Genomic DNA, 25,007 nt, shown 5'->3' with positions numbered 1-25,007 from the left:
TGTATTTATTAAATATTATATTTATCGTCGCCTAGTACCCACAACACAAGCCTTAATTGAGCTTACTGTGGGACTAGGTCGATTTGTGTAATAATGTCTTATAATATTACATACTAATATTATAAATGCGAAAGTAACTCTGTCTGTCTGTCTGTCTGTTACTCAATCACGCCTAAACTACTGAACCAATTTTCATGAAATTTGGTATGGAGATATTTTGATACCCGAGAAAGGACATAGGCTACTTTTTATCCCGGGAAAATGACGCAATCCCGGAAATCCCACGGGAACGGGAACTATGCGGGTTTTTCCTTGATAACGCGGGCGAAGCCGCGGGCGGAATGCTAGTATTATTTATTTATTATTCTAAATGCAGTTTCATTAAACACAAAATTTAAATACATAGTCGAAATTTTAATTATGATCAGGAAACAGACAGTAAGCTTATAACTTATTAGCAATCAATAATCATATCACTATTAATATTTGTAGTACTGTACAGTAGTAATAGTCGAAGTTGTTGTTATTGTTTTAATAGAGCGTTATAACCGATATCTGATGATAATGAATAGGTATTTCACATTTCAGAGCACTAGATATAAAAGTTCAATTCCAAAAAAATAAAAATTATCGCATATAAATACTACAGAATCTAACAAAATCATTGTTTTCTTTCAGATTGAAAAAGAGAGCATCATCACAACGGAAGACGAAGCGCCGCGCAGAGCGTGGGCTAAAACCACCAAGCCTCTCAATTCGCCCGCCAAGAACTTACGTTTCTTCGGCGACACAGACCCCGAATCTGACGCCAATATCAAACCAGTGAAGACAAAGACGACCAAAACCCATGGAACCCTCAGAAAGACCATATCCAACTCGAGCGCGGGTCTTGATGAAGTGGACCACAGTGAGCTATCCAGTAAAAGCTACTCTCTCTCTAATTTGCATAGAGACGAAAAGAGAAGGGAGAGTGAGTCGCCACGAACGAAGGAGTACTACAAGAGAAACTTGCAGAACATTTCGGAGATGAGCAATTCGGAAGTGGAGAGTCAGTTTGGTAGAAAGATGGCTGATAAGCCACCAATAAGCCCATATGATAGGTCGAGAAGTCACAGCAGTAATAAAACCCTGAAGGGTAGCAAAGCGGATGTAAGGAGACAGGGCAGGGATGACAGGGGTAGTTCTACTGAACTGAGGAGTGCAAAACCGGAGATTAATAGAGATATCAAGTAAGTATTTTGTTCTATAAAAGTATCCATAAATTAGTTGTTAGTGTTTCTATAGGTTATTTAGTTTATTGAAGTGAAAACTTCTTTAGCGGCGTTGAGCACTTTTTCTGTAATGGGTATAAAATCTTAAACTCGCGTCAGGACACGTGACCTGATCGAAAAAGCGTAAGACGGATGGATATCAAACATGTTTTCACTTCTGCCGGCACTCCCGGAGTGCCACCCGTCTTTTTTTTTATTGTAAATTGGATTTGTACTGAATTTCCAAATGTTTAATTCTTTCGATAGCATAAACCGGAACATCCAATATATATATATATACTAGCGGTCCGCCCCGGCTTCGCCCGTGGTACATATGAAAAATAGATGTTGGCCGATTCTCAGACTTACCCGATATGCACAGAAAATTTCATGAGAATCGGTCCACCCGTTTCGGAGGAGTATGCAGACTAACATTGTGACACGAGAATTTTATATATAAGATATATATATATATATATATATATATATATATATATATATATATATATATATATATATATATATATATATATAATAGCACTTGTATAATTTTAACTATTGCGAATTTTTGATTTACAATTTACATAATAACATTAGCTATTCCTTTCCGCCGATTAATTGTTGCAACTAAGAGCATTTACAAAGTTTTCGTCACTATAAACTGTTTAATTTGATGTTTTATTAAGTACCTAATACATATTATTTAATTTCCAGACATCGTCGCAGGACTCCAGTAACAAATTCCGGTGAGAGCAGCACGGAAGGAGACTCCAGCCACCAATCACAACGCAGTGTCGTCTACTTACACGCTACTACGGGTAAAATATTTGATCTAATTCTCATTTTCTAGAAGAAAATACTTTTATTATAAAACATTCTTCCTGGAAGCTTCACTTATAAAGTGTTTATGCCAGTTATATCAATAGGATTTGAATTACTGCATTGTTATACCAACTTTACTGTACTTTTCATTATTAATATTGTGTCTACTGCTTCGTTTCAAAGACTCAGGTCAATATAATTACATGTATTTATTTTTTACAAAATTGAATTTGATTATTTTTCAATTTGCAGTTGGTGACATCCCTGACCCCGGCCGAGTCGCGAGAAACCGCTCCCGCGATGACGTCTCATCCGTCATGTCATCGAACATCCAAGTGAAGAGCACGACCAAATCCTTCTCACTCTTCGCTCCGTGGACTCCGAAACACTACAACGACCAATACGACGTGCACTACGCGCAAAAACCAAAAAATAAAAAAGAAACGACGCCCAAAAAGTACGCGTCAACCAAAAATTTGACAGATGACAGACCGGCGACGTTGCAGAAAAAGTCATACAGTCAAACGACGTTGAGTCGGCGTCCGAACCAAAACAACCGTTTGACAAGCTCAAGTCAAACGTTGTATCGCACACAAAAGCGCGGGAACGAAGTGTCACAGAGCACGATACCGCGGAAATCGACGAATGGGCGCAGTCAGTCCAGTGAAATATTGAACCGGGATGACCGCGACCGAGTATCACGGTCGATATCTATTCCGAAAGACAAGAAGGCTGGATGGTTCAAGTTATCTAAGAATAAGAAGCAAGAGAACACACGTGTACGATAATATACTACTAACCTCTTTTTGTATGTAGCTTCCTTTTTAATATCCATTGCATTATTGTGCAATTAATCTCTCTTTGTACGAATTTCTAATCATGTGCCTAATTCGTGGCAAATCATATTATTAAATATTGCTCAAAGAAAATACAGAAGCATAAAATGTTAATAACATGATATTTGTTTTTATAAAGAATAAAAAACTATTATTTTTACGAGCACCACAAAGATTTGCAGAATATTATAATAGAAACTAGAAGAATAAGATCCAGCCATACATAAAAACTAATCATCTGTCTTGGCCGTTCTTACAATTTTTATTGTGTGAAATTGTTTGTTAATACAAGACATAATTGATTTGCTTATACAGCGTAATATGGCACTATTTTTGCCATAACCTTTGTTTTTTAAGATGAATGATCGAACAACGAAATCGTTAACTTTGACATATTACTAAGATGTGCCATTCACGATTAAAAAATAAATTGAAATACAACTATTTACGAGTATTTAAATGATGTTATTCTTTCAATTACATTACAATGTACTTAATTAATTAGATGAAATTTATAAAATATGTTTTTTATTATTATGTTACGATTTTTTGTAACCCTGCAGTCTGCTCGTCAAAAAAAATATACCATATGGCATATACGTAAATTGGCAATAGGAATAATTAAAGCGAAAGATGATGGCCTTATGATGACATATTGTTAATTTTACGACTTTATTTAAAATAACCAGACTACATTGTGAAATAATAATATTCATAGCAATCGTTTATTCTTATAGGTAAATAAATTGTGACGATTAAAACAATCACTCGGAAAAATAGTTATATTTTGATGTTCGTATAGAAGTAAGAGGATAAATGTTACCATGTTTAATATTTTTTATTTTAACAAAATGCTTCTAACACAGATAGGGTGTGCAAATATCGCTATAAGATCTCTACATAAAAGTAGCCTAATGCTTTCAAAGAATAAATATTTTTATATATTGTAATTAAGATTTATAGATATTGTAAAATTGAATAATTTTAAATAAATGATCTAATTTCATATTTTGTTTTATTTCTATATATGACTTTTAATACAAACAATATGAAGTGGTAAGTAAAATCTATACTAATATTATAAAGAAGTGTTTGTTTGTTTGTTTGTTTGAACGCGCTAATCTCAGGAACTACTGGTCCGATTTTTGAAAAATTCTTTCGGTGTTAGATAGCCCATTTATCGATAAGGTTATAGGCTATATTTCATCACGCTACGACCAACAGGAGTGGAGCCACGGGGGTGAAACCGCGCGGAGCAGCTAGTATTTATATATACCGACGCTAGTAATCCGTACTTTATTAAGCCAGTGATAGTCGGATCGAACCCTACTGAAGGCAACATACTTATTTGCTATGTACGGGATGTTATTATATTGCGTAGGTACATACATTCGTACATAGCAATAAATAGAAGCAAGGAACAGCAAGTATAGTTGCCGGCACGTAACTTACATTTTTTAGCGTTGTTCGGGAAGCTTGCACATAAAAAAAATTACTAAAACTTGATGCGCACACTTCCCCCACTACACCATCTTCTATCTAAGAAGATTGCCGGCGCTGAATTGTAATGGTTTTTCATTTTGGTTAGTGGGAACGCTAGAGAACCAAATTATCCTGTAGGTAACGTCAACTTTTATAGTAGACCGTAAAGTCATTCACAAAATTAAGCAATAAGTTAATAATTATTATTTATCACATAATTTACAGAGAGCGTTTAAGCTAGAAAGTAAGTAGAAATAATTTAATAACTAGCTAATTATCTAACGCTCTCTCTTTCCTTTATCTTATTTTCATAGGCAACCTTAGAATTCAAATTTTAATATAATTTTTTAATAAATCGATTTTTTATAGAAATTCTATTTAAAATCGTGATTTATTCATTTATATTACTTACTGGTCATAATCACAACAATAATATACTGTATTGGCTCTGTGTTACCTGTGGTGTTACTCACTGATAACAGGATATTACTTGCTCTGTGATAACGGGGCTTTCCCTGTCGGCTGTCAATGACAAAATAGAGACGATATAAAAATATTATTATTTTATTTTTAAAACTTTATATAAGGTTACATAATTATAACCAGAATGTGTACTTTTAAATAGTATTTCTGCTAAACAATATCTAGCTAAAATGAAAAACATGACGTCAATCTTATCTAATTTTACAAAACATGATTCATATCCGTATTTGTAGCTCTAGACATTTATTAGTACTGATGGAGATTTTCAATTAAAAGTGTGTATTTAAAGTTTAATTTAACCTTTTAAGCAAGAGCAGGTAAGATATTTTGTATAAAAATTAGATTTAGTATAGGTATACTACATTAAAAATTACATAATTAATGTTATTGTAGATAAACCAATATTTTCAGAAATGGCGATAGAAACATTTATTTTCTTTGACATTGAAACCACCGGACTGCCACAATTTGAAAAGAACAGAACAAAAATAACAGAATTAGCATTTATTGCTGTTTCCCGAAAAGATATAGAAACATGCACGAGTATACCTGTAATGAATAAACTGTCCTATGTTTTTAATCCAGAAAGAAACATTCAGCCTGAAGCTGCATGTATCACTGGCTTGTCAAATGCATGTTTAAAAAATCAAGTGACATTCAAAAATAGAATTGAAAGTTTGAACTCATTTCTAGAACAATTTCCTAAACCAGTGTGTTTGGTAGCACATAATGGAAACAGATTTGACTTTAAAATACTAAAATCAGAATATATAGACGCGAACAAGGAGCTACCAAAAGATTTGCTCTGCCTCGATTCAATGAGTGGCTTCAGAAAAATTATTGACAATACTATTGAAATTCCTAAAAAAGATGTACAAAAAACTCCAAACATAATATCTGTGTTAGATGAGAGTTTGTTAACAGATGATGAAGATTGGCCGGAATTGAATACCAGTAATGAAGACTGGGAGGAAATAGACAAATTGGTTGAATCATTCAAAAATATCTCTACCGGATCAGATAAAAATAAATCACACAAAAAAGAGAATAAAAACAATAAATTAAAGAGCAAAGAAAGCAATGTGTCATATAAATTGACAGATTTGTATAGAAGGTTCTGCAAAAAAGATCCTATAGACTCACATAGAGCAGAAATTGACTGTATCATGCTTTTAGAATGTGTTTTAGCAACAAAGGAATATTTTTTATCATGGGCTGATAAAAACTGCAAATTAATTAGTGACATAAAACCACTGGTACGTAAATAATATTATATAACAAGAATATATATTATTTAAAGAATGAGAGTTGAGAAATAGTCTAGTATAAAGAGATTTTAAGATCCCTAAAAAGACTATTAAGAAATAAGTCTAGTATGCTATCTATCTACTCATTTGATCTGATTTGATTAAGGGGATGTTTCACATCATTTATATTATTTTAAAATATTATTATTAGGCTTAAGTGAAGCAATTATTATTCTTATTATAGTAATATTATTTTAATTTTATTACATAATATGATTTACACAATTATTGTAATATCATCACAGCTAAGTGTGTTTTTATTATATAGATTAGAAATGTATGCTAATATTTAATATATTTTAAATGACTGAAAATTATTACTTACTTATTTTATAAAAAATATAATATATTGCATTACATAGTAATTCTGGTTTAATTTCATGCTTTGCCTAATTAGTATATGTACAAATAATTTTATATTGACTTTTGGTGCCAAAAACTATTCTGTTAAAAATGGGTGCTTGAATACATTTAAATACTAGCTGCGCCCCGTGGTTTCACCTGCACGCGTGTATGAATTTTTCCTTTTAATCCTTATGTTCCTGTGCCAACATCAATATCAAAAATAGCCTTATTTATTCATTATAACAACAGCTATCTGTTAGTGAAAGTCCCGTCAAAATCGGTCCAGCCCATCGTTATCAGTATCGTCGAGATTAGCCAGAACAAACATACATAAAAAATTGAAAAAAATATTATTATGTAAGTATATGTACACTTGTACAGTGTATATGCATATGGATACATTTAATAAAAATTGGTCGAGTATATTAAAAACAGACACTACAATTTCATTATTGATCGAAAAACAAACGAAAAATTTTTATTTAAAATAATTATTATTATTTTAAAAATATTATTAATTTTGAATGCGATTTTTTCAATATAGAAACTTGTGTGATGACAAGGAACAACGTCATCGTAAATGTTAAACAACTGTCAATTTGGAATTTGATATTGTGTCAATGTCATAGTTTTCGCCGAAAAAAATTCCAACAAAATTATTTCTTTTTCACTAAAATAAAGTTATACATAATCTATTAAATAGAAATCTCGTGGAATTTTAATAATAAGAGGCAATCTCAATCATGGCGCGAAGATATCGCGATGCGGCCGCAAAATTACAGGAAAATGTTCACAAGCATTTAAAAGAAATGAAAGACCTGTCTTCGTCTGAAGATGAGGAGCCTTACGAGCCGAGCGTCCTGGAAGGTGTATTCCAAAGCTATTGGCGAGGTGGCGGCGACAAACAGATGCTGAATAGAACAAAGAACCTTCTCGAAGAAGCTTTAAGTGGCCGGTCTGTTACGTGTTTAATTTGCATAGGATCTATCAAGAGAGTCGATGCAATATGGACTTGCGATCACTGCTTTTCTTATTTTCATCTTATATGCATTCAAAAATGGGCAAATGACTGTACAAGTCTGCGTTTAGATGAGCCTCAGGCTCCAATCGCCGTGTGTAAGCCAAAGAAAATAGAATGGTGCTGTCCGAAGTGTAGGAACTCCTACACTAAAGAGGAAATACCGCGTAAGTACCGATGTTTCTGTGGAAAAACTGATGATCCACCCTATCATCCTTGGTTAGTGCCACACACTTGTGGAGAAGTTTGCGGTAGACGTTTGTCACAAGGTGATAATTGTAAACATAAGTGTTTACTGCTCTGCCATCCTGGTCCATGCCCTCCTTGCCCCCAAACTGTTAACGGCATTTGCTATTGTGGTAAAGAACAAAAGAAAGTAAGATGTAGCACAGCAAAATGGCCCTGTGGCCAGCCATGCCAGAAAAAACTGCTTTGCAAATCTCACAGCTGTAAAAATCTATGCCATGAAGGAGACTGCCCTCCATGCACATATACTAGTCTACAAAGTTGTCTGTGTGGTTCAGAAACCATAAAAAGACCTTGCAATGACGTCAAATGGCGGTGTACAAAAGTTTGTGGCAAACCTTATTCTTGTGGTTATCACAAGTGTCAAGAAGTATGTCACGCTGGATCTTGTGGCCCTTGCCCCAATTCCGGTTTAATGTCATGCCCATGTGGTGCTAATCAACAGTATGTACAGTGTCCTGACACCATAGAAACATGTTTAGGCACTTGTGGAAAGAAACATGATGATTGTGAACATCGTTGTCCGGAAAAGTGCCACAAAGGTCAATGTCCTCCGTGTCGAGTGCAGATTGAAAAGAAATGTGTTTGTTCAACACACACAAGATCATTACCATGCAGCAAGGAGTTTAAATGTGAGACAAAGTGCAGAGGCATCAGGCCATGTGGAAAGCATTATTGTGCGCGTAAATGTTGCAATGGTAGCTGTCCTCCCTGTGAAAAAATATGTGACAAACCTTTACAATGTGGAAGACATAAATGTACTACAATTTGCCATGGAGGACCATGTTATCCGTGCACTAGAGAGTCTAAAATAACATGTAAATGTAAAGAAACATATATTACAGTTCCGTGTGGTAGAGAGAGGAATATCAAGCCACCAAAATGTCATTTACCTTGTAAGTTTAAATATAAGTGTGGACACATAGATGAAAACAAACACACCTGCCACTTTGGGGCCTGCCCATCTTGTAAAGCTATTTGCAAAAAATCCTACAGTAAGTGCGGTCACACTTGTGAAGCATTATGTCATGAGTATGTTACAGTTGTTTTTAAACAAGTTGAAAAAGCAGTGATGCCTTGGGAGGTGCAACCACCCAAAGCTAAGGTTGTCGCGTTGGACTGTCCGCCGTGCAAAATCCCCGTTCCAGTTATTTGTTTCGGTGAACACGACACGGAGATGCAGCCATGTCACTCGGCGGCGCGACGGTGTTGAGGCAGAGAATGCGGAAAAGATCTCGCTTGCGGTAATCATAAGTGTTCACTTTTATGCCACTTATATAGTTCAGATCCTAATTATCCAAATGTGCCTTTTATTTGCAAGCCTTGTAATAGAGAGTGTATGAAACCCCGGCCCGAAAAATGTTCGCATAAATGTTCAAAACGTCAATGTCATCCTGGTTCGTGTCCTCCTTGTGAGGTGAAGGAGTTTATCAAATGCCACTGTGGACTCACAGAACTATACTTACCGTGTCGCGAATTGATAATCGCCACAGATGAACAGTTATGTTGCAAGCAACAGTGTCCAAAAATACTAGATTGTGGACATAAATGTAAGAGTATATGCCACAAAGGTCCTTGTGGAGTTAATCAAGTGTGCACGAAAAAGACTAAAGTATACTGTTCGTGTGGAAATTTGAAGAAAGAAGCCCCATGCAATCTTGTTAGAAATTCTGAAGTGAGTATAGCTTGTGATGACACATGCCAGGCTAAAAAACTCGCGGCTCTTGCTGAGAAAGAAAAAGAAGAAAAGAGACAAAAAGAGTTGGAAGAAGAGAGAAACAGGAGAGAGTTAGCGGAGTATGAATGGAAAATGAGCGGGAAAAAGAAGAAATATAAAGAGAAGAAAGTTGTTGTTAATCAAGACAACAGAAACTTTGTTCAGAAATATTGGGTTCCTATTTTGTCAATGGTAGTTTTGATTATTTCAGCATGTATTTTTATACATCTTAGTAATTGATAGGTTGTTGATTCACTAGATTGACCAGAGTTTGTATTAGTTTTATAGTCTACAATTTATAAAGGTAATTTTAATGTTTTAATTTAAGCTATTTATTTGAAAAAAATGAAGGTATATAATTTTATATAATTTTATACATACTTAGTTGTGAAATAAGTTTTGATGATTTATATTATAATACAACCCAGTGCATAAGTGCATTAATCAATATAATATGCCTCTCCTGAAACCTACAAGTATAATGTTAATTATGTAAAACATAATATTATAGTTTTCATTGTCTAAGAGCTAGCGCGCAAGAGCAACTTTTGTCTCCGCAACTATTTTGTCTCTCCCATCAATTGTATGGGGAGTTGCGTCGCTACGTGCGCGCACTTTCTTACTAGCCCATAGAGTTGATGGGAGAGACAAAATAGTTGCGGAGACAAAAGTTGCTCTTGTGCGCTAGCTCTAATTCTTTATTAATTTTTTATATTTTTAATTTAAAGTTCATCTAATGTGTCGTCTAAACGACAATGCGTAATTATTTTGGAACATGTCGGTTAAATTTAATTTAATAAATAGCTTTTAAAAATAAATAATTGTTTCTTTTATTATATAAGTATGAGTCGAGTCATGAAACCTTTGAATTCGTTGCAACTTGCATGTAAGTCACCTATCATATGCATCCATATTTTATTTATTCGTAGAATGAAAGAAGTAGTAGGTACAGTTCGATTCCAAGAAGTTCGATTCAAACTTAATGGCGGTTCGGAAGTTAGCTGCGAATGCACGAGCACGCAGTTATCTTTTTTTTTTTTTTTTTTAACGTTGGGAAATGCTTTTACGCATCCCCCTCTACAGTTTTGCTGTATGAGGGGGTATGTGGGACTCGCAGGAAGCCATACCCACTAAAACCCAACGGTGGCCACCGTTCACCTTCGGCGACAGGGGTTAACAGCTAGGCCTTATACCCCCGCCGCCTACGTGGTGAGTGCCGCAACTTGGCGACCCGACCAAGCCCATAAGTTGGCAATAGGTGACGGTATCAAAAATGATAACGCCACTATATTACCGGGCTATCCGCCCTCTGTCACAGGGGGGGCCGGTTTACTTGCAGCGAGCATAACTGTAGTATGCTCGTCTCTACGTAAACCTCCCCCTGTGTTTGTTCTCATTTAATTTAAGGCTGACGTTCGACGTAGAGACGTCTGCGTCTGCCTGGTTTACGTCGGCGCAGAGGGTCAGCCGCTGGGTCATTTTCCCTAGCCCTCTCTGCGTCCTCCTTTGCCCTCATAATATGTAGTATCGCAGAAGGCCACGACCATATTCCAATTCGTGTCGCCAGCGACCATTAACTTAACGAGGCCTTGCAGGGTCAACTCGTTTTGGGTTCCCAACAAACTCTCGAGAGGCCTTCTTTCGCTTGTCCATGCTGGACATTCCACCAAGGTGTGTAGGGCCGAGTCCAACTGGCTGCTGCAGTGGTGGCAGGCGGGGGCCGCTTCACGCCCTATCCTATGCAGGTAGCTGCCAAAGCATCCATGCCCCGACAGCACCTGCACAAGACGGTAGGTGAGTGACCCCCACCGTCTCTCTACCCATTCTCTCAGCACCGGGCTAATCGCGTTGAGAGTCCAGGCCCCCACGCAGGACATATCAAGTTCTTGTCGCCATTTTTGGAATACTTCATCGCGCGCTTCCCGCTTCCAGGCTTCGAGCGTTTCTGGGGGCAACTCTGAATCCCTACTTCTTGCCTCCGCTCTGCGCCAGTAGACCTCCGCCAGGGCGGCCGCTTCGAGGTGCCAGGGTGCAGTTCCAGCTATAACGCACACCGCATCGTAAGAAACGGTGCGGTACGCCCTTGCAACCCTTACGGCGGGGGCACACGATGCGTTGCGGCGCCGCACCGCAAAGTTTTCACCGTGTCAGTGGGCACACGAGCGGTGCGGCGCCGTAACGTTGTTTTGTCGCAGCGGCGCCGTAGCAGCGTTGGACAGTCAGTCCTTCCTTGTGACGCAAAACAACTGAGCGGTGCCGCTCCGACGTCGCACCGCATTCACCCCTCCCCGCCTCGTCTTGGTGGTTACAAGTCCGGTGCGGCGCCGGAGCGCATCGTGTGAGGGCGCGGGCACACGATGCGTTGCGGCGCCGCACCGCAAAGATTTCACCGTGTCAGTGGGCACACGAGCGGTGCGGCGCCGTAACGTTGTTATGTCGCAGCGGCGTCGTAGCAGCGTTGCACAGCGTGTCCTTCCTTGTGATGCAAAACAACTGAGCGGTGCCGCTCCGACGTCGCACCGCATTCACCCCTCCCCGCCTCGTCTTGGTGGTTACAAGTCCGGTGCGGCGCCGGAGCGCATCGTGTGACATGCCACAGATATTTCTATGTAAGACGACGCAGCGACACCGCTCCGGCGCCGCACCGCCGCCGCAACGCATCGTGTGCCCCCGCTCTGACATGCCACAGATATTTCTATGTAAGACGACGCAGCGACACCGCTCCGGCACCGGACCGTCGCCGCAACGCGTCGTGTGCCCCCGCCGTTATAGCTATCACTCGCTGCGACCGCCTCAGCACGATAGTGTTACGTGTTAAAAGCTTATCAGCCCATATCGGGCACCCGTACAGCGCCTGAGAGCGCACAACGCCAGCAAAGAGTCGGCGACATGCCCCGCTTGGCCCCCCAATATTCGGCATGATACGGCAGAGAGCCGCTGCCGTGGTGCTGAGCTTTGTAGCCAGTGCCGAGAAGTGAGCTTGGAATGTCCATCGCGGATCGAGCACCAGACCGAGATATTTCAGTCTGGGCCCAATTCGGATGGGCACCCCACTCACCACTATCTCCTCCCCAGACGGTGGAGCCCTCCGATGTCCATGAAAGCATATGGCTTCTGATTTTTCAAGTGCTACTTTTAGCCCTAGACTTTTAATTTTGGCGACAACCTGTGCCACTCCAGCCGTAGCACGAAGTCAGCACGCAGTTATCTGACCCTAACAGATCCATCAGGGATTCAGCGGTAGTTAATGGTGTAAGTGATGGTGGTGTACTCGACAAGTCGACAATATAATAATTAATAAGGTAAAATAGGTATGTATTTCAATAACTCCATAATCCATACTTATTTTAATATAAATGCGAAAGTAACTCTGTCTCTGTCTGTTACTCAATCACGCCTAAACTACTGAACCAATTTTCATGAAATTTGGTATGGAGATATTTTGATACCCGAGAAAGGACATAGGCTACTTTTTATCCCGGGAAAATGACGAAATCCCACGAGAACGGGAACTAGGGTATGTGGGTATTTCTTTGACTGCGCGGGCGGAAACCTAGTAGGTACTCTATATATCTCATAAAAATCTAAAAATCGAACATAATAAAAAATTATATTATATTTTGCTTTGGCTATTGAATCCAAATAATCGTAGAGGGCAACAATTACTTGCTCTGTGGAGGGCAACGCTGACATTTATTTATGTAAGATTTATGTCATCTTAATATTATATTATTATGTCAAATGTTATGACATTTCATATCAAAACAAACAACATCAATAAATGGTAGAATTTATATAATTTACGTGCACTTTACGTGTTGTTATCACATTTTTAATAAACACGAAATTATTTTTATGCTCGCTAAACTTTTTGTAAATGAATGTCTAATTATGATAATCTAATGACGTGCATTTCACTAATGATTTGAATCATGTTGGAGGGACTAGGTAAGCGCATTATCATTTCTATGACTCAGTGTTGGAGTTTATTTCAAATGCAGGACGCACTGCAGAAAGATAAGCCGGTATTTTCATTCAGCTAAATTCTTAGGACTAAAGATTTCGAGTGCAGTGAACTTAGCGGTTGAGTGTTTACATCAGTGTGCAACATGACGCGAGTCGCGACGTACGTTTTTATAGACTTTGAAACTACAAGCCTCCCTAAAGAGGATAATAATAGAACGCGTATCACAGAATTGTCTTTTATAGCGGTGAAACGCGCTCACATCCTTGATACCGAAATAGGTGACGCGCCGCGCGTTCAGCAAAAAGTCACTCTGTGTCTATACCCTGGAAGAATGATATGTCCAACAAGCACAAAAATCACAAAATTGAGTAATGAATTACTTGAACATGAAACAAAATTTAACGACAATGTATATAATATATTAAACACATTCCTAAACATACTCACAAAACCTGTGTGTTTAGTTGCTCAAAATGGCCTCAGATTTGACTTTCCCATACTCAAGAACCATTTAGATAAGTTGGGTAAGAGTTTTCCAGCAGATCTTCTATGCGCTGACAGCTACCACTGTTTCTTTGATATATTAGAAAGACCAGAAGATAATAATACTATAAGTATGAATGATCAATCAACAACATCAATAGATAAAACATTCCTTGAAGAAAATTTACTTCAAAAAAATACATTGGAGATGAAATCAATCAATGAATCAACACCTAAACGACGGATCAACAATGGTAGAGTGGAACCGGTAAATCGTGAGAAATTAAAAAGAAGATTTGTGTGGAGCGATGGTGAGAGACCAAAGAAGGGATATAAATTGGGACAAATATATGAAAAGTTATTAAAAACACCAAGTATAGACGCTCATCAAGCTGAAGCTGATTCTTTCATGACATTAAAGTGTGCAGTGGCTGTGAAACATAAGTTTGTAGATTGGGTCGATAACAATTTTCTGCATTTTTCCGATATAAAACCCATGACAATTGGTATACCAATTGGTGAATAATTGTGATGATTTTAATTTATAGTATAAGTTTTTATATTATTATTTTATTTTCAAGCTATAATTTAGTTTTAAAACATTTTATATTCTGCTTAGTTATATTTTTATATTTTAGAAACTATATTTTATGTAATAGGTACAGATATATAGCGCCCGGCAAACTTCTTGGCCTAAAAGTAGCGTGGTGGGGGAAGCTTGCCCATATAAAAATGTACTAAAACTTGATGCACAAACTTCCCCCACCATGCTACTTTTTGGCCAAGAAGTTTGCCGGGCGCTATACCTATCATGTTATAATGATATTTTTTCATATTTTATAATTTATTTGTTTTAACCATTATGCATGCTACTGGAAATTAATAAGAGAGATATGATAATTGTAAAAATAAATTTAAAGTTTAAGTCTGATTTTACTATTTTTAATTTATGATGAAGTTTCTTAGTTTTATATTTAATAAGAGTACATATTTAACATAAACAGTACAATTAAAAATGTATTGCAGTCATTTTGTTACATCAATCCTAGCCGTAACTTATTTTTTTCAAACATTTTTTGTAGTTTTGATGTATGCTCAAAATCAAACTTTTATTACAATATAACTATAGTGCATGTTTTATATTTTGAAATTGATCTCAAAAGTAATTGATACCAATATTGTTTGTAATACTAAAACATATTTTTTTGATCTCAAATTGTTTGGTAATTGAAATATAAATTACGCATACATTTTATAATGTCGTTTTATTTATTTTAATATTTTCATAATAGATTTTCTACTGTTCTCGCAAAAGGACACACAAAACCCACCAAAGGTACAGAGGAACCTACAAAAAATTTAAATAGTTTTTCTACCTACAACCGAATCCCACACTAAAATTAAAAACATCAGAAATCTCAAAATTGTAATTCGAAATCAAGTCTCTCTCATAAATTATTAATTCTCTGAACCTACATACCTTACTTAATATATTACTAGTATAAACTACTAACGTTACATATCGAATACAAAAAATAATAATTTTTTAGTCCCTTTTTTAGAAACCCTTTTTTACATTTTTTTTATTTTTTCTTTCATTGTAAGAATATAATTATTATTTTTAGGACTATTATTACTAACGGGGGTGCTGTGGGGTTGCACGAACCCCTTTATCCGCCAGGGCACGAAGGGGTTGCGATCGGTGCACGCTAACTCAAAGATTGGACAGGCGTACGCGGAAGTTGTTTTTTTACTGTCAAATTGGAGGGTATGTATGCATGTATACACACACATACACATCCACGAACAATAATTTTTTAACGAAAAACTAAACCTATGTCAGAACAAAATAAAAATTAGCACGCACTATTATAAAATTACCGGAAAGAATTATAAAAGTATAAGTTAAAAGTTGTGAGATAGCTAAAAAAACAGTCGAACTTATAACCTCCTCTGTTTTTGAAGTCGGTTGAAAGCACACACGAACAATATTTTTTTTATTAATCCTTGGTATTATTTGAGTAAATACATAGTTTAAAGTAAATCTGCCATTTGTTATAATTAAATCAATTTATGAAATTAAGAAAAGAGTAAAAATAATTTTTGTACTTACTAAAATCATCAGTCACAAATTTTCTAACATTTTTTATTTCATGCTTACTTTGCTAAAAAACATTTAGTAGAAATTATTATATTGTTAATCTAGTACGTGGTCCCGTGGCTGGTGAACCAAACCGGCTCGCTGGCATACCTCGCTGCGGTTCAGCGGATGCCGCTCTCCATCGCTGTGCCCGCTGCGAACAGCCTCGCGTTCGCGTTCACAGCGCTGACCGGCGCTGCGATTGGTAGCGAGGAGCCGCTAGACTGGGGTGCAGATTTAATCTATACTATTATATTATATACATTTTTAAAGAATAGAAAAAAATTGATAACGGGGCGGGATTCGAACCCGCGAATTTTATAAATGTGAAAATTTTTTAGGATGTACGTGAAAAAATACCTACCATACATGTAGGTATGATATTTTATCACTCAAAAACCACTGAACGGATTTTGATAATATTTTCCACTTGCCAGTGATGTAGTTTATATACCAGAATAACAAGAAAAGTTGCTTTAGTAATACGGTAATAAATACCTACTTGGTAAAATTATAAGTGGAAATATTTTTTGATAGGATTTCAGTTTTAACTCAAAAAGTACACAAATTCTTTTAACATTACTGAGCTACATTTATTATACTATATTTATATTTTAACTTGTATATGTATGTTTTTTCAGTGGCAATACTCGGGGTCGTGCTAATAGTTGCTGGAACATTCCTCTGTTGTCTGGACAACGTCGGGTAGTGCATATAGTCATACACTCTTTTGAAGATAAGATTATTCTAAAGTCTAACGAACCCTTATATCAGATTTTTAAATCTATATAATAATTTTACCTATAATGTTGGTTTGTTTCACAGATATTGTAATATATTAATAATAGAACTAATTACCTCAATTAAAGAGCAGTATTATAGGTACAGCAATATAGTATAGGTACAGCAAATAGTCTTGTGTCTTAATTATTTGTGATAACTTAATAACTTATTCTAAGTAGTAATTTATACAAGATTAATAAAAATATCAATTTCAAAAGTTGTATTATTTTATTTACCTACGTATAATTTATCTAATGATCCATATTTTTCCTTCCCACTGATAAAACAATAACAGTTAACAATTAAAAACTTAAACGTGTAAATAGGTACAAAAATTAATTATTGTAGTCTCAAGTTATTAATTAAAAAAAGTAAAATGATACCTACGCACTATTAAAGGAAAGAAAAAAATTATGTATGCCTGAGATAATCCAGGCTATAAATTATATCTTTCCAATGTTTCATTCAGATTCGTCAATGAAAATAAGTTGCAAATAGTCATATCGTAGTCATTGATCGTAGTATATTATTATTAGTCTGTGGTCATATCTTCTTGAGCCAGCCTTAGAGAGAAAAAAAGAACTTTCGTATATAAAGTACTAGAGGTCCGCCCCGGCTTCGCCCGTGGTACATATTTCGCAATAAAAGGTAGCCTATGTCCTTTCTCGGGTATCAAAATATCTCCATACCAAATTTCATGCAAATTGGTTCAGTAGTTTAGGCGTGATTGAGTAACAGACAGACAAACAGAGTTACTTTCGCATTTATAATATTAGTATGGATTAGTATAAAAGTATATATTTATTAGTAAGGATTGAATGAGATTTAAATGAAACGAAAAAATGTACTAAAATCTTTATTTCTAAACTTACATACAATTATTGCACAAAAAATAAATCACGACAATTACAAAATAGAAATAGGCATGAAAACAATATTGCAAAATAGGACAATATTCTCTTTACTCATCTACTTCGAGTAGAATTTAAAATATAACTAGAATACTTAAATGTCTACTTTTAAAGTAGCACTTGTTAATTATTCTTCTTATCAATAAAATTCATCATAATGTGAATAAATAATTACTTATTGTAAAACATAAAACTATATTTTACATCCAATCTATTCTTACATACTTTTAAAGCAATATTAATGGTGGCATAAAACTTAAAAGTAATAAAAAAAAGGTATCCAAGAAAACAAAAATTAAAGTTTTCTATATAATACAGCGCCATCTATCAAATTAATTATCCAAAACATGCTTAGCAGTCCAGTCTAAAAAAAATCAGTAATAATATAAGAATAATTATTAATTATACAAAATATGCAACATCATTGAAAAAAGTGCAAGATTTCCATAAAATTTCTGAATAAAATATGTTTTATTGTGAACAACGAACAAATAGCCCTGAAGGTCCACCGTTCAACATAAATTACTTTTAAATTATATGTAATAAACTAGGTATATACCTATTGTGTTTGTTTTATTAATAAGCACTAATAAAAATACATACGCTTACAAAGTCAATAATACCACTTTCTAGATCGATGTAGTTAGATATTACCATATACATATTACTTTAATTTCCCGTTAAAGAAACCATACAATATGTATTCATAAAATTGACCAATGCATTCATAGTTACTTAAATTCATTTAATTATGTATTTGTATTTCTCGTAATTCAAAAAACAAAAGGTATTCTCAGTATCAAAGATGCATCAAATTGACATAAAGTTTTAATTTAGTTATTTTATAGAGACAAAGGATTTGGTAATTACAAGTTAAACAAAAAAAATAGAGCTTGTACTTTAAGATTTGACTGTCCTATAATATAGTTGTAGATAGGTAATGCCTAGGCATTCAACATTACATTGAAATGACCGTCCTTTATCTCTATCTGAATTATACAATATGGATCTCCTCCAAATGACTTAAAATTATGTGTCCCGACAGTTTCTTATAGTCTCTATAGCGGTGTACAGCCTCTGGATTGATTGTCTGACTGCAGCCTCTTCATTTGCGAGATTCTTCCTTTCAGCAAGCAGAGCTTTTGCCCGGTCAGAGTCTCTGGATGCATTGCGGGTGACGTAGGCACTTTCAACCCTCAATGTTGTGTTACGACGAGTTAGATCTGCAATTTCCTTTTTTCGAGCTGTAAACGAAATACAATATTATTAAGATACTGTTTTGAAATAATAATGTTAAAGTTAGTTTCGTTTAATAAGTATCTCACCTGCATCATAATCTTTATAGTTTTTGATGAAACCTTCGACTCCTGGCCACGGATTGGTTGCAACTTGGCAGCTGAAGTCTCGCACGCGTTCTCCGTTATCATTAACAACTTCTAAACCAGCTGAGCCCTTCGACTCATCCATTGATGCATCTGCTACTCCACCTTTGTCTGTCTCTATGTTTTTTAACGAAATTAATTTAGTTATATTTGGTATATTTATTTCTGTATAATTCGGGATTGGCTTTGCTTGGATGTTTTCGCTGTCGAAACCTGGATTCAAGTCACGTTTTTTCGTATCTTGACCACTAAAGTGTTTTATACTTATGTTCGCTATTTTCGACAATCTGTTCAGTTCCGAAAAATTCTTTTCTGCTAATACTTTAATACTGTCTCCACTGTCACAGTATGAATCTATTCTCTTCTTAATAAGATTATTGTTTTCATTGACTTGCTTCTTTATTTCTGTTAAAAGTTTAAGTTGTCCATTCGTATCTAAATTTAGATTTTGTGGGTCGAGTTTTATTTGCTTTGTTTGGTTGTGATGTTCTACTCCATTCCGCCTTTTCCTCTCTTTGATAACCTCCTGCCATATCTTCTCGTAACCTGAAAAAGGTAATAATCGCGAATTAATATTTTAATAGCAAACATTGACTTTCATCAAAATATAACTTGTGTTAGAGACAAACATATTACCTTCTCTATAATGTTTATTAACATGTGTAAGTTTCAGTTGAGCTAGGAACATTTGTTTCCTTTGTTGCTGAACGCCAGTCTCTTCTAAGTACATTGGAATGTTTTCATCTAGAGATGATTCTGTACTAATGTTTTGACATCGATCATCTTTTGTGAGGATATCGAGTCTACCAGCAGTTATATAAGCAGATGCTACAGAATCTTTCCTTATGATCCTTTCTTGGCGGTCCATTTCTTTATCTGAAAATAAATATGAATTCTCAATATTTTGTTATTTGATATTAAGAATGGATAATTTTAACCCTTTGTTTTTTCACCTTTGTATACATTTTTCGTAGCCAATCTGAAATTTGCAAGGAATTCTTGTTTCCCTTGTCCATTTTCTTTAGATGGCCCATAGTCTTCAATGATTTTATTATAATCTGCAATAGTATTGTCTTCGTATTCACTATCACTATCAACATTATCAGTGTCTGCCTTTATCGAAACAAATTCATTGTACATTTCGATTGTCATTTTGTCTGGTGTTATGATGTTTTTTGTGCCGTCTTCCGCTGTTATTTTTTTGCTTTCTTTGTTATCACGATTCGTCAAGTGTTTCAGCCTCCGAATCCTTTTTCTTTTCTCATAAAGATCTAATGCACTAACTTCTTCGGTTAGAGTTAACTTTGGTCGGATATTCGTTATTAATATTTTTGGTTGTAGTTTTGTATCCATTTGACAAGCGAAAAATACTTTATCATTTGTTTTAGGATCCGTTTGCTTTTGGTTATCTTTACTACCATCTGCCAAGACTTTAGTAGGGTCGCGATTACTAATTTGCTGATTTAATTTATTATCGCGATCTATTATCATGGGAACTTGGTATACAATCTGCGGATTGATCATTACTTTTTGATTAGGCGCTTGAAACACTACATCTGTTTTGTTTTGTTTATTTGGGGGCTTTTGAACACTGTTATTACTCGATTTTAGTATGTGAACGTCTTTAGTCTCTGTTGTTGATTTCTGTTTTACAGAACTATCGATATTGTTTAAATTATTATCTTGTTTATTTTCAGTTGGAGGAGTGTTAACTTTTGAACTTTCATTGTTAACTTTTACGTTATTTTTAAACATCATAACATTGGCTGGAAACTGAACATTACTGAGGTATACAAAATTCGATTGTAGAACAACATTTTTAGATGGAATTTGTACTGGCTTCTCAGTTTTATTTTTTGTCTTTATTTCTTGCTCTTGCAACGTACCTTGCGTCTTCTCCTTCACGACTATCTTATTGCCATATATTTGGTTTTCAGTGATGAGATTTTCGAAGTCATTCTCATCACAGTCGCCTTGATGCGTTCGTTTAAGTGAAACTACTTTAGACGACGAACCATTCTCACTGATGAGTTCTTCTTTACACTTTTTTATTTGGCTCGACGGTCGTGAAGGAGGTTGCGCGTTTTTTTGGTCGATAGTTGTTCTTTGTAGCAATACTTGGGGATTTTGTTGTTGTATTGCTAACAACATTTTTTGGTTAGTCGAATTTTTATTTTGGATTAGTAGTATTTGATTTTTTTGTTCATTAATAGATCTTTCATGTGACGAAGTGGATAGATTTGGCTTGCTTATATCTTTAGCATTAAATGTAGGACGCGAAGGCAAGTTATTAGGTTGTCCACTTTGATCTTTCTTTAGTTCCATATTTGGTTCAAGTTTTGGCTCAGGTTTCCGAAATTGAGTTTCAGCTTGATTAATGACTTCTGCTGCTGATATTAAAGTGCTTATACTATTTACTGGTATGGGGCTATTTGTAGTATCCTTGCAACTTTTATCGTTAATTAGCACATTGCTCTGAATTTCTATTTTCGGTGATTCAGATTTCGTAGTGTGAAAAGCAGGATTAAAAGGCTTTTTCATTGGCGCCTGAAAACCTTCCGGAGTACTAGTGACACACTTCATATCGATTTTACTTATTGGTATACTGGTCTTTAAGCTGAATCTTTCCGCTGGGGGTTTCTTTATTGAATCTTTATTTAAGCCCATTGTAACAGTAGAAGTAGAATCTTCTATCTTATTTTCTATGTTGGTTTCATTGATCTGATTTACTTTTTCTGTAAGCGATGTAGAAACAACCTTGGGAGTAAAATGTTCTTCAAAATCCGTTTGAGATTTAGTCATATCGTCTGGGGGTTTGTCAGGTGGCATAGCATCGCTATTTTTATCTTCATTGGCTAAAGGCGTCGCTTCTTTAGTTTGAACTAAAGGATAAACGACTTCAGTCGCAGGTGGCTGATCATTTCGTGAACTGGTATTCGATGGAACGATAACTGGATAGGATACAGGTTGAAAAGCGGAGTAGACCGGTACAGAATACATGTAACATCCATAATTGGGATATCCTTGCACTTGTTTTGTAGTGGCTACACTAGGGCTTGGATTTGGAATTGATGAAGGTGATATTTTTGGGGATTGAGAAATAGATTTGGGGGGAACAAACGTAGGTTTCTCTGGGTATGGCAGCGGGTTAGATTCTTCAGGTGGTTTAAAGGCTTCTATAGATTTTGGCATAGGCTGGATAGCAGCTATGGGAATGGTGGATGGCACAGTTGATTGTAAAGCAGATGGTAAGATTGACGGCGGTGGTAGAGATGGTGCTGAAGACACTATGGGTGGTGGTAGCGTGTCTGAAGCCGTTGGTGGCCTCTCCTCAGTTGTAGGTAGCACTGGTTGAACTGGCTTGTTCAGTCTCCCTGTAATACAGAAAAATAATATTAGTATATCGCAAATATTCAACTGTCTGTTATCTGAAAATGTTGGTTCGTTGATATAATATGGCGGATATACGACTTTTTTCTTATTTGAAGTAGTTACAGTTATTGCGTTGAAGTGAGAAAAACTAGTAAGATAATAATTCGTATCTAGTTATTCATATGAAAAAATAGGATAAAGGTTTTGCAAATAAAATACTATAAAAGCTGTTTTAGGCAAATAAAGTACACACGAAAAGTACATTAATTACTACAAATATGAAAACTATCATTCGTTATTCAATCTTCTGTTTATTATATTATTAATTCTTAATTTATCATTGTCTTATAATTATTATTTAAGAACAATAAAAATAAGATCTTATGTTGCTTCCTTAATTTTTGTATGTATGTGTTATTATGAATCAGCTGTGGGGTTCTAAAGCGATCTTTATTTTATTATTATCTCTGCTTTCCAATGCAGATACGTATAGGAAATAGGTACCTATGCTACTTGCAAGTTGCATCATCACTATCACTAAGTACCTACATAGTATAAAACAAAGTCGCTTTCTCTGTCCCTATGTCCCTATGTATGCTTAAATCTTTAAAACTACGCTACGGATTTTGATGCGTTTTTTTTAATAGATAGAGTGATTCAAGAGGAAGGTTTTAGTATATAATTTATTATGTTTTAGACAAAGCGGGTGAAGCCGCGGGCGGAAAGCTAGTTACACTATATTAAACAGATGAACCGATTTTATTGAAACTTGCACTGTTTGCTATCATAATGTTAACTAGGTACTAATAAATAAAATAATATTATATTGATATTAATGTAGGTACAGCAAGTCGAAATGATTACAGCAAGACCTAAATAAATTGCATTATATATACAGGTATTTCTTTATGTTTTTCTATTTAGGTACCTATTGTCAACTGTGTACATAGTGTGTAGTCTTTATGTAATAGAATTAGATAAGTACCTATACGATAATAATTATCATTTAATTATTATTAACTCTAAATTAGAAAATGAACTTGGACATATTTTTACATTTTCTGACAAAAAACACAAATGTGATTTATCGCTTTTTGTTCCGACGCTCCTCAATTGTTACCTATCTAATCTGTGGCTATACCAAGACTACAAGAAGCAACAAGCTAAATTTTTGTATCATAATCTAGGCCATCTAAGAAGGAATCAAATAATCGAAGATAATATTTTTCAGATATTTTGATTAATATTTAGGTTTTTTCTTTACTTTGTCAATTAATTATAGATAAATATCATATAATACTATTCTGATTATTCTAGATGCGAATCTACTAAAATGGACTTATATTTTTAACTCATCGAGTATATTATAAGTAGTTACTAAGTATCAAGTATCAAGTGTATTAGGAATATGTTTTAGTACTGTTATAGATTTATCTAATGAATATACTACAGTGAACATTCGACGATGTTATAACTATGGTCAGCATAACTCATAGAGGTTGAATCATAGGAAATATTAAGCCACTGGTTCCTATGAACTGTATACAAATAACTAGCTGGCGTACCTACATACTGAATTTTTACTATCTTCGGAATTGTCAAAAGTTCCCTTCACATAGTAAAAGTAAACAGTTTTTAAGTTAATACTTAATAGGTGTCGTATGACTAGACCTGCAATCACCAAGGGAAGATCGAAATAAAAGTTGTCTTAATTTTTTTTTCAACGATAGGCCCAATGATAATCCAACTTTAACGGCTATTAATTTATATAATTATCATAAATATTCATGAATAAAAGTACCCAAGTACCTTAAATATCTTTGTTAAGTTGTACCTTAAGTTTATCATTTGAAGAGCGCGCTAAAATTCCTGTTATATCCTTGCACCTCATTGATGCTTACAGCTTTTATTTGCATTTTTTATTTTTATAATAATTAATACCCAACTCTAAATATGTAGATTGTAGTATAAAATGATATTAAGTGCAAATCTGATGTTCGTGAGAATCTAGTATCTACGCTTAGGGCAAGCTTTGCTCATTCTATGTAATTTTATTGTCTTCAACATTATCATAATAAGCATGGAGCAGTTTTCATGCGCATTTAAAAGAAAATTATATTTTCATTGTAAACTGAAAAATCTCGTGTAGGTATTTTGATCAACTTTGTAGCTTCCTTGTATTATTTATCTTAATATTCACTATCTTAGGCAGTTTTAAATTGCATATTAATGTCAGGGATGTCCTTTGATTTTTATCATTTGACGCATGCGTCGTGAGGTAATTTATGAGTAAAGGTTAAAGGCTTTGTCAGACAGGACGCGTACTTAGCGCGCGTCAGAGCGTTAAGTTGACGCCGCGATATGACGCTAAGATGTGTTCTACTACCATCGTAGAATACCGTCAAACAGAGCGCCGGCGCTAGCAGTACGCAACGCTCTGTCGCGGCGTTAGGACGCTTTAAC

General features: G+C 35.3%; 6 protein-coding genes across 7 annotated transcripts in view; 5 read left to right on the top strand and 1 right to left on the bottom strand.

The window, feature by feature from the left end:
- The window catches only part of blo (bloated), a 70,216-nt gene extending 66,739 nt beyond the window's left edge, over positions 1-3,477 (top strand). Inside the window, exons 9-11 of the mRNA XM_090116407.1 lie at positions 679-1,229; positions 1,965-2,068; positions 2,325-3,477. Coding sequence (XP_089972533.1) covers positions 679-1,229; positions 1,965-2,068; positions 2,325-2,860 — 1,191 coding nt within the window. The 3' untranslated portion in view covers positions 2,861-3,477. The remainder of the gene's footprint in view (positions 1-678; positions 1,230-1,964; positions 2,069-2,324) is intronic.
- A 1,462-nt stretch (positions 3,478-4,939) lies between these two features.
- On the top strand, positions 4,940-6,539 carry LOC149897403 (three prime repair exonuclease 2-like). Of its 2 annotated transcripts, none has more exons than XM_090116240.1 (2): positions 4,940-5,190; positions 5,267-6,539. In XM_090116240.1, the coding sequence occupies exon 2, from the start codon at positions 5,287-5,289 to the stop codon at positions 6,139-6,141; it is 855 nt and encodes a 284-aa protein (XP_089972366.1). In that variant the 5' UTR covers positions 4,940-5,190; positions 5,267-5,286; the 3' UTR covers positions 6,142-6,539. The 2 variants fall into 2 exon arrangements, with proteins under 2 accessions (XP_089972366.1, XP_089972365.1); XM_090116239.1 differs by having other exon boundaries at positions 4,942-5,190; positions 5,285-6,539.
- A 602-nt stretch (positions 6,540-7,141) lies between these two features.
- On the top strand, positions 7,142-10,302 carry LOC149897402 (NF-X1-type zinc finger protein NFXL1). The gene is given in 1 exon segment (XM_090116120.1): positions 7,142-10,302. A coding segment is annotated over 1 exon segment (2,478 nt). The 5' UTR covers positions 7,142-7,268; the 3' UTR covers positions 9,747-10,302.
- A 2,963-nt stretch (positions 10,303-13,265) lies between these two features.
- On the top strand, positions 13,266-17,014 carry LOC149897400 (transmembrane protein 234 homolog). Its single transcript, XM_090116122.1, has 4 exons — positions 13,266-13,454; positions 15,582-15,724; positions 16,163-16,325; positions 16,738-17,014. Exons 1-4 carry the CDS (start codon positions 13,439-13,441, stop codon positions 16,803-16,805), a joined length of 390 nt encoding a protein of 129 aa, XP_089972248.1. The 5' UTR covers positions 13,266-13,438; the 3' UTR covers positions 16,806-17,014.
- On the top strand, positions 13,451-14,626 carry LOC149897401 (three-prime repair exonuclease 1-like). Its single transcript, XM_090116121.1, has one exon. It carries the CDS (start codon positions 13,616-13,618, stop codon positions 14,480-14,482), a length of 867 nt encoding a protein of 288 aa, XP_089972247.1. The 5' UTR covers positions 13,451-13,615; the 3' UTR covers positions 14,483-14,626.
- Positions 17,015-17,764: 750 nt separating the features above from the next.
- On the bottom strand, positions 17,765-23,073 carry LOC149897399 (uncharacterized). The gene is made up of 5 exons (XM_090116279.1): positions 23,049-23,073; positions 20,126-22,546; positions 19,809-20,048; positions 19,116-19,718; positions 17,765-19,034 (listed from the first exon to the last, which is right to left on the bottom strand). Exons 1-5 carry the CDS (start codon positions 23,071-23,073, stop codon positions 18,820-18,822), a joined length of 3,504 nt encoding a protein of 1,167 aa, XP_089972405.1. The 3' UTR covers positions 17,765-18,819.
- Between the last annotated feature and the right edge of the window lie 1,934 nt (positions 23,074-25,007).

This window comes from Colias eurytheme, chromosome 25 (genome assembly GCF_061535395.1).
Source record: "Colias eurytheme isolate Ceu_HAF_F1 chromosome 25, ilColEury1 Martin Lab GWU primary, whole genome shotgun sequence".
Classification (NCBI taxonomy): Eukaryota; Metazoa; Arthropoda; class Insecta; order Lepidoptera; family Pieridae; genus Colias; species Colias eurytheme.
Note: the sequence above shows the minus strand (reverse complement) of the source record. Positions and strands in the feature narration are given on the sequence as shown.

What these genes read in the sequence shown, in the direction of transcription:
- LOC149897400 (XM_090116122.1), top strand. An exon ending in TTTTACTGTCAAATTGGAGG is followed by an intron (nt 15,725 to 16,162) that starts GTATGTATGCAT and finishes TTGTTAATCTAG; the next exon opens with TACGTGGTCCCGTGGCTGGT. An exon ending in CGAGGAGCCGCTAGACTGGG is followed by an intron (nt 16,326 to 16,737) that starts GTGCAGATTTAA and finishes ATGTTTTTTCAG; the next exon opens with TGGCAATACTCGGGGTCGTG.
- LOC149897403 (XM_090116240.1), top strand. Translation starts at nt 5,287, where the DNA reads ATGGCGATAGAAACATTTATTTTCTTTGACATTGAAACCACCGGACTG.
- LOC149897401 (XM_090116121.1), top strand. Translation starts at nt 13,616, where the DNA reads ATGACGCGAGTCGCGACGTACGTTTTTATAGACTTTGAAACTACAAGC.
- LOC149897399 (XM_090116279.1), bottom strand. Translation starts at nt 23,073, where the DNA reads ATGATGCAACTTGCAAGTAGCATAG. An exon ending in GCAACTTGCAAGTAGCATAG is followed by an intron (nt 22,547 to 23,048) that starts GTACCTATTTCC and finishes TCTGTATTACAG; the next exon opens with GGAGACTGAACAAGCCAGTT. An exon ending in TAATAAACATTATAGAGAAG is followed by an intron (nt 19,719 to 19,808) that starts GTAATATGTTTG and finishes TACCTTTTTCAG; the next exon opens with GTTACGAGAAGATATGGCAG.